At 41.2% G+C, this 7,874-nt stretch overlaps 2 protein-coding genes across 2 annotated transcripts in view; one reads left to right on the top strand and one right to left on the bottom strand.

Annotated features, from left to right (window-relative positions):
• The window catches only part of mmut (methylmalonyl CoA mutase), a 34,592-nt gene that overhangs the window by 19,113 nt on the left and 7,605 nt on the right, over positions 1-7,874 (top strand). The window lies entirely within an intron of this gene.
• opn8b (opsin 8, group member b) overlaps positions 1,687-7,874 on the bottom strand; it is a 15,149-nt gene continuing 8,961 nt past the window's right edge. The window contains exons 2-4 of the mRNA XM_032543142.1: positions 7,074-7,367; positions 5,564-5,889; positions 1,687-2,660 (exon numbers count right to left, since the gene is read on the bottom strand). Coding sequence (XP_032399033.1) covers positions 2,325-2,660; positions 5,564-5,889; positions 7,074-7,367 — 956 coding nt within the window. The 3' untranslated portion in view covers positions 1,687-2,324. The remainder of the gene's footprint in view (positions 2,661-5,563; positions 5,890-7,073; positions 7,368-7,874) is intronic.

Raw genomic sequence — 7,874 nt, 5'->3', positions numbered from 1 at the left:
TCTAGTAGAGACTGATTGCATTCCCTTAACATATATGTTATCTCAATTGTTTCAAATTGAGATAGAGACAATATTTAATAGATTGTGAAGTAAAATTTTATTTCAGAGTTGTTTTTAAAACCCCAAATAAGCCAGAAGTCCCGAAAGTGAAGACGATACAATGGTTAAGTTACCTCACTTGAGGATATTTCATGTATTTATGATGCCACACAGCTGGAGTCACAAATAATTTAGTTTTCACATATGTCGTCGTATAACCCAGAAGAACTGATTTGATATATTTTAAGTTACGGTTTCATATTTAACATCCAGCCAATATACCAAATACCCGTAAAACTAATGACAGACCCATCAGCTACTGATGGTAAACATAGAAAACATGACACCTGTTACTGAAGACCAGCTGTAGTCATTGTGAGCATGTTAGCATGCAGCCTTTAGCGCATGTCTCTAAGCCGTGCTGTGCTCACAGCAGCCTCATGGAGCCGCTAGCGTCTTGTTGCTAATAATGTTACTAGTTGGTGGGGCAGCATCTCAGCTCTATTGGATATATTATGACAGGGAGTTCTTAAAATTGGCATGATTGATTATTTATTTATTTATTTATTAGGGAGCCAGCGCAGGAAGAACGGCATTTTTTGTGCACATTGAAAGTGTGACGTGATATTCTAGGGAATTCAATGTCCACCACTTTATTGTATTCAGTTTATTTTTTAAACATGACCAATGGATTAGGCACACAAAAATGCAATGTTCCTAACTCTACATTCACAAATTCTAGACAATTCAACACTGTCAAAGTTAGATACAAGAGGCAATAAAAATTTTTTAAAAAAAAGCTACTCATAACTGAAAGCTATTTGTATCAGTGTTTGCCATTCAGAACAGCTTATTGAAAAGGAAATTGCAGGTAGATATAGGCGAAAAGAATATTCCCTGAGATAAACAAGACGAACGCTGCCCTGTTAGGCAGAAGCGTGTATAGTAACAAATTAATGATGTGTTTCATTTATAGAGCACTTATCAGACACTTAAAAAAAAAAATCCACACATACATCAAACATTGAAAGCAGCAGTAAAAAGGTGAGCTTTGACTCGTGATTTGAACATGGACAAATTGGTGCAGTCGCAGATGGTTATAAACTATCATGGGACTTTCCAGTGAAATCAAAGCTATTAACACCTTGGTGATTTGAAAATTGATTGCACACTGATGCCAGCCTGGTGTCTCCGGTATCTTCTAGGGAGAAAGGTCTGTGAATATAGCTCAGAGTGTGATTTTTCCAGGGGGGGGATGCGTTGCATTTCCCCCTTTCTGGTGTATATATCCCTGCCTCTGCTGAATTATTTGAATTCACTTTTAAATAATTTGTATTTGACTCCTATTTACTTAATACATTTTCTTTTTTTAAATCCAATCTCTAGGTGTGGTGAAGGGTATGTGATGATGTAGGGATATTTTAATTCCAAAGGCCAAGGTTAGAGATGATAGAGAGATGATTTGTGTACTGTATTTGTCTTTTTAATAGGGATTATGGTGACATAAGCTATAGATGTGTTTCTGCTTTCACTCTCACGCCCCTGGACTCAGTTTATCACTCGGCCCTCAGATTCATTACAGTAGACCCCCATCACACTCACCACTGAATGACAAAGTCTGGCGTGAAAAAACATTTGTATGTTTTTTTTATCCATAAATCTGTCATTGGACTGTCACCACCATATATAGCATCCATGCAGAACTGGATAATTTGCTTACCAATTTGCCTTATGCCTCATGTCCCACAGGTTAACTCTGAATCTGACTCTTACTGTTACTCTAAGACTCTTATTTCAGGTCACTTCCCTTCTGTGTGCAACTCATTTTTTAATTGAGTATCATTTGTTTGTTCTGTGCTTTATATTTCATGTGTCTTGTATCTCTGCATCATTAATGATCACGCATCATAAATGAGGGAGACCGGAATGATTCTCGAGATTTTAAATAATAAAAATCTGTCACATCTGGCTGTTACTCAACAGGGAGTAGGCCTTCATTTCTGGGTTACAAGGGTTTTAGGGTTTAGCCACCTGTAAACATAGAATTAACTCTAAGAATTGCTTAATTGGCTGACCTTTCACAGCATTTAACATATTGTGCAAACATACCTTCTCATTAATCGCACATTAAAGGCCAGCATTTTCCTACATGTGTTTGTCTATCCTCATAATGTTTGTGAGATAACACATTATGAGATTACATGTTTTTCCTCCACATTTAATTGCACAAAAGTCCGTCTTCTTATATCCCCAAAAAAATCCATTCAACCCCAAGTCACTGTCGTTTACTCCTCGATCTCCTCCAAACTGAACGTCGCTTGTGCTCTGGACGTAACATCAACATCGACCATACACATTTTGTTGTCATTGATGTTGTTGGAGATGTGGCATGGGTTAGATCTGCGGCAACACCAGCACAGCTGCTTCACCTCTCTTTTGAAGCCCTGGCTAAAGATGTAGTAGATGAGGGGGTTGTACGCAGTGGAGCCCTTTGCAAACATGCACGGCAGGAGGCTGACTTCAGGTGGGATGGTGCTACTGTCGCTGAAAAGAGACCATAGGCTCACTATTCCGTAGGGCGCCCAGGAAACTATGAAGCCTAAGCTGACAAGCACAGCGATCTGCAACAGAACAGGAGAATAGAGTCAGCAAAAAGTTAAAAAGATGGGAAAATGAAACCCTGTCGGGGTGGCCTCTGGATCACCAGTCAGAGCGTTCGCCCCATTTAGGCTGAGTCCTGCAGCGGCCCGGGTTAGAATCCGACCTGCGACCTTTTGCTGCGTGTCACCCCCCCATCTCTCTCCGCCTTTCATGTCTATCCACTGTCACTATAATAAAGGGAAAAGCCCCCAAAAATAAAAACCTGTCCACCAATATGGAACTGGCAATATGTACAGTGGGGTTCGAAAGTTTGAGCACCCCAGGTAAAATTTATTATTAATGTGCATAAAGAAGCCAAGAAAAGATGGAACAATCTCCAAAAGGCATTAAATCACAGATTAGACATTTGTATAATATGTCACAAAAGTTAGATTTTATTTCCATCACTTACACTTTCAAAATAACACAAAACAAAAAAATGGCGTCTGCAAAAGTTTGGGCACCCTGCAGAGATTCTAGCATGCATCTCCCCCCCACCCCTTTGGAAAGCTGAGACCTCAATCATGGATTGTTCTCAATCATCGTTGGAAAGACCAGGTGATGTCAATCTTAAGGATTGCATAAGCATGCCCGGACTCATCTGACCCCCCCCCCCAACAATCAGCACCATGGGTTCTTCTAAGCAGTTGCCTAGAAAACTGAAACTGAAAATAGTTGACGCTCACAAAGCAGGAAAAGACTATAAGAAGTTTTCAGATGCCAACATCCTCTGTTCGGAATGTAATTAAGAAATGGCCGTCATCAGGAACAGTGGAAGTTGAAGCAAGAGCTGGAAGACCAAGAAAAGACGCCATTTTTTTGTTTTCTGTTATTTTGAAAGTGTAAATGATGGAAATAAAATCTAACTTTTTGTGACGTATAATGCAAATGTCTAATCTGTCATTTGATGCCTTTTGGAGATTTTTTTCCCCATCTTTTCTTGGCTTCTTTATGGACATAAATACAAATTTTGACCTGGGGTGCCCAAACTTTCGAACCCCACTGTACACTACAGGTCTGTGTGTCCCAAGTAAAATTTGAAACAGACTTGGTTTGCATGTTTTATCCATTTGTTTGTTTAGTTTGGGATGTTAGCTTCAATAGATAAGACACCCTTACATCTGTTGCCATTCTTATGAAAACAATGTATACCTGTATTATCCTTGTTAATTATCCTATCCAAACAATAATTAATGGCCTCCAGTTAGGCTATCCAACATTTGACAGGTGTCTGCAGGTCTCTGGGCTACATAAAAAGAGTAACCAGTCTGTTTTATACCAGGTACCTGTACTGCTGTACAGTATAGCAACATTTTCAATGTAGCAAAGTTTGCTCATGCATATGCAATATTGAACAAGATGCTATTTCACAATGCCCATTTAATCATCCTTAACAGACCCCTGTCCATATAATCATTATTAATTCAGTTTTGAAGTCCCCAAGGGAACGGGGCTTCATGCGAGTCCTCAAACATGAAGCATAGCATTAGCATTATCTCAGCTCCTAGCTGACAGTCCCTCAGCCAGCACACCAGCTGATGGCTCAGCTGATTCCCTCCTAAGCATATGTGGTGTCTGAACAACAATGCTGGATGTGTCGAAAGAAAGCCGCCTAAACATCCCTTCCAAAGTTCACTCCAACTCATGACCACAGTGTAGTGTAAACCCCCTTTGCATCCACAGTGGTTAATTTGTTCAGAACGTGATTGAAGTTACAAATCATTAGATACTATGCATATGATTGGATTTTGGACTGCTTTTCCCACCCTACCTTGTATCTTTGCTAGCACTTGCAACCCATCTCCTATCTTTATGTTGTCTGACTTAAAGGTACACTAGTGTTTTAAGTATTTTATTAGTTAAAACCAATGTCTTCATTCATAAATTTGTCCTCATTGGTGTAAAATGACCTGTGCCAATGATCTGACTTATCCTCGTAAGGGAAGAATTTCTTAACTGTATTTGCATTGGGCAGGTAAGGTCATGACTGAAAGAACGAGATCCAAGGTACAAGCGGCCGAAATGGGTTTCCTCAGGAGGAGGGGGGGGGGGGGGGGGGGGGGGGGCTGGCGTCTCCTTTAGAGATAGGGTGAGGAGCTCGGAGTAGAGCCGCTGCTCCTTCAAATCAAAAGGAGCCAGTTGAGGTGGTTTGGGATCTGGTAAGGATGCCTCCTGGGGGCCTCCCTAGGGAGGTGTTCCAGGCACGTCCAGCTGGGAGGAGGCTTCGAGGAAGACCCAGGACTAGGTGGAGAGATTATATCTCCAACCTGGCCTGGGAACGCCTCAAGATCCCCCAGTCGGAGCTGGTTGATGTGGCTCGGGAAAGGGAAGTTTGGGGTCCCCTGCTGGAGCTGCTGCCCCTGCGACCCGAGCCCAGATAAGTGGACGAAGACGGATGGAAGATGGAGGGATGAATGGATGGGTAAGTCCAAGGAGGCTTCCATGTCATTATGCCATTTTGAAACACTATAATCGCTGAATGCGACATATATCACTAGCAATATGTTTTTGTTCAGAGCCAGCATCGCGTGACTGAAACCAGCTGAAACGGAGAAGGAGGTCAATGAGAGGCGTGCACTGCACTTTAGTTCATAATGGAGCATCGTCCCCTAAAAAGGCAAATTCAAAAGACGAGGGGAGACATCGGCTTTCTTTTCGACAGGTAAGTCAATGTTACGGCCTAAATTACTGGGGTAATGACTTATACACGCTCACAATAATGATTCAATGCAGTTTGCAATTTGTTTGAAATAACAAACCTCATCATGCGAAAGAAAACTCAATGCTAATTACTTACTTATGCTAATAGGTTCTCGGTACATAAAGAAAGTGGTTCTGACTGAACTATAACAATAGAGCTTTCTCATCAGTAAGAGTAACTCACCATTAACAGCCTTCGTTGGAGCTTGACAATATTAAGGACTCGGTTGCTGTTCATTGACTTATTGTAGGCCAGATAGAGCTTGATGGCGATGCCAAAGTAACAGCAGATGATGATGACACAAGGCATGATCAGGTTGAAGGAGAACATGGCGATGACCATAGAGAAGCCCTCGTGTTTCATTTGTCCCCAGGCAAGAGAGCAGGACAGGCCGAAGGGCTCCGGGCCGTACCGTCCCCAGCCCAGAATGGGGAACAGAGCCCAGATCAGAGCGTACAGCCAGGTCCACATGCACAGGATCTTCACGTTCTTGAAGCTGATTTTCTCATCTGCAGAGAAAAAAAAGAAAGGTTTTCTTGTTTTGTTTTTTTGTTGGTTAACCACGCTGTACATTATAGATAGGGGGTGCTTTATTTTAGCACAATCTGAAGCAGCTTACAATTCCTGCAAAAGAGAGACGCTGTATTCCTATGTTTCCCAAAATTACATGTTGACTGCATTGATCCGAGAGCACCCAAATACTGTAATAGAAATAGAAACACACTGATATAAAACCAGACTGAGCTGACTGACTGCTATGAAAACTGTGTACACTGACAGGAGGTCTAGGAGGCACTTTAAATCCAGAGAAACGGGCAATTTAAAAAAATTCAGCAGAGGCATAAATAGTAGTAAAATATAAATTATTCATAAAGGAATTAAAATAATTCAGCAGAGGCACGGACATATAGACCAGAAAGGGGGAAATCCCACTCTGACTTATTTCCACAGACCTTTCTCCCTGTTGAAGTCAGGTAGAAGTTACCGGAGACACCCCCGGGGTTAATGCAATTTTGTATGATTTCACGTGACAAATACATGTGGGTTGATTGAACTTAGTCGCCATGTCTGTGCTTGGAAATTGTAGATGTTTTTATATGTTAGTTATGTTATTTATGAGAGAGAGAGAGTGAGTGAGTGCAAAAGGCATATTGTAGTCAAATTCAAAGGTAACAAAATGTGCCACCACCTCTAAACCTCACTAATCAACACGTCATATACTTCAATTCATAGAAAACGTCCAACATATTTCCCATTTCCAGCTCACTAGCAGCTGACCATAGCTGTATATTTACTGGACAGATATGAGAATTGGTTATTGGTATTATCATGCTGCTAATGAAACTAAATAACTGCCATAGGTCCCTAACAAGCTGCTCAATTTTCTCACTGTTAAAAAAAACAAGAAATGCAACATAGACATTCTTTGTTGAAAATATTAAGTAAGAGGAGCCAATTTCCATCTTGCATTCAAAGTATATTGCAAAGGTTTCATCAATACTAGAATCCTTTGCCACCAGATGAATCACTCATAGAATAATGATGGCATTGTCTCCTGGAGCATAGAACCCTAAGTTAACAGGGGTTGAAAGTTGCTGCATGAAATGTGCATTGGGATTATGTTCTCCAAATGATAAGTCTGAAAATACCAGGTAGTAATCTTATGAGGCTTTTGGAGCCCTGAGGTACTCACTGGGTGATTTCATATTGATGGACACAGTGAAGCGCACTATAGCCAATAAGGTTAGGTTCATGATGCTGGCGACGCCGAAGAAGAACCCGATCAGGCCGTAATAGACGCAGGTAGCGTCTCCCCCGAGCCAGTGGTGGTTCCAGGCAGAGGCCGCCGCCAGGGGGTACATGGTGACAGCTGCTCCCAGGTCTGTCACTGCCAGGTTCACGTTTAGCAGCTCCGGCGCTTTCATCCTCGATGACCTCTTGGCCGCCACGACGAGGACCAGCACGTTTCCCACAATGGAGAGCACAGCTGACAGAGGGGAGACAGAGAGAATAGATTCAGGTGTACTTCCGCTTTCTTTTTTGGGCATGTTATCAGATCCCTGCTCTGTGTTGGCTAATGCTGTCCCGTATGGCGAAAACTTAGGAGACAATTTACTAGGCACAAAATAAAACAGAACCTCTGTCACACTGCTTATCTCTTATTGTCCTCGGGTCAAATGGACCCATTTGCCTACAGTATATCAATGCTCTTTTTAACTACCCAATTATAATTCCCCAAAATAACATGATTGATTCCACACAACGCTCTTTGGCAAGTACAAATCTCTACTTTCATTCATTTTGGGGTGTCCTATTCAATTTTATAGCATTTAGAAATATTGAGTAAAAGTTGACATATTCCAGTCTGTGATTATCCATCAACATCCATTCCTTTAATTTTAGTCTAAATAATTCCTAATTTCTGCTTTTCTTACTCAAACATTATGTATGATTTCCTATAAATTAGGTTTATTGACCATAAATTCCAAAAATA

This window comes from Etheostoma spectabile, chromosome 18 (assembly GCF_008692095.1).
Source record: "Etheostoma spectabile isolate EspeVRDwgs_2016 chromosome 18, UIUC_Espe_1.0, whole genome shotgun sequence".
NCBI classification, from domain to species: Eukaryota; Metazoa; Chordata; class Actinopteri; order Perciformes; family Percidae; genus Etheostoma; species Etheostoma spectabile.
This window is presented reverse-complemented; position numbering and strand designations above follow the sequence as displayed.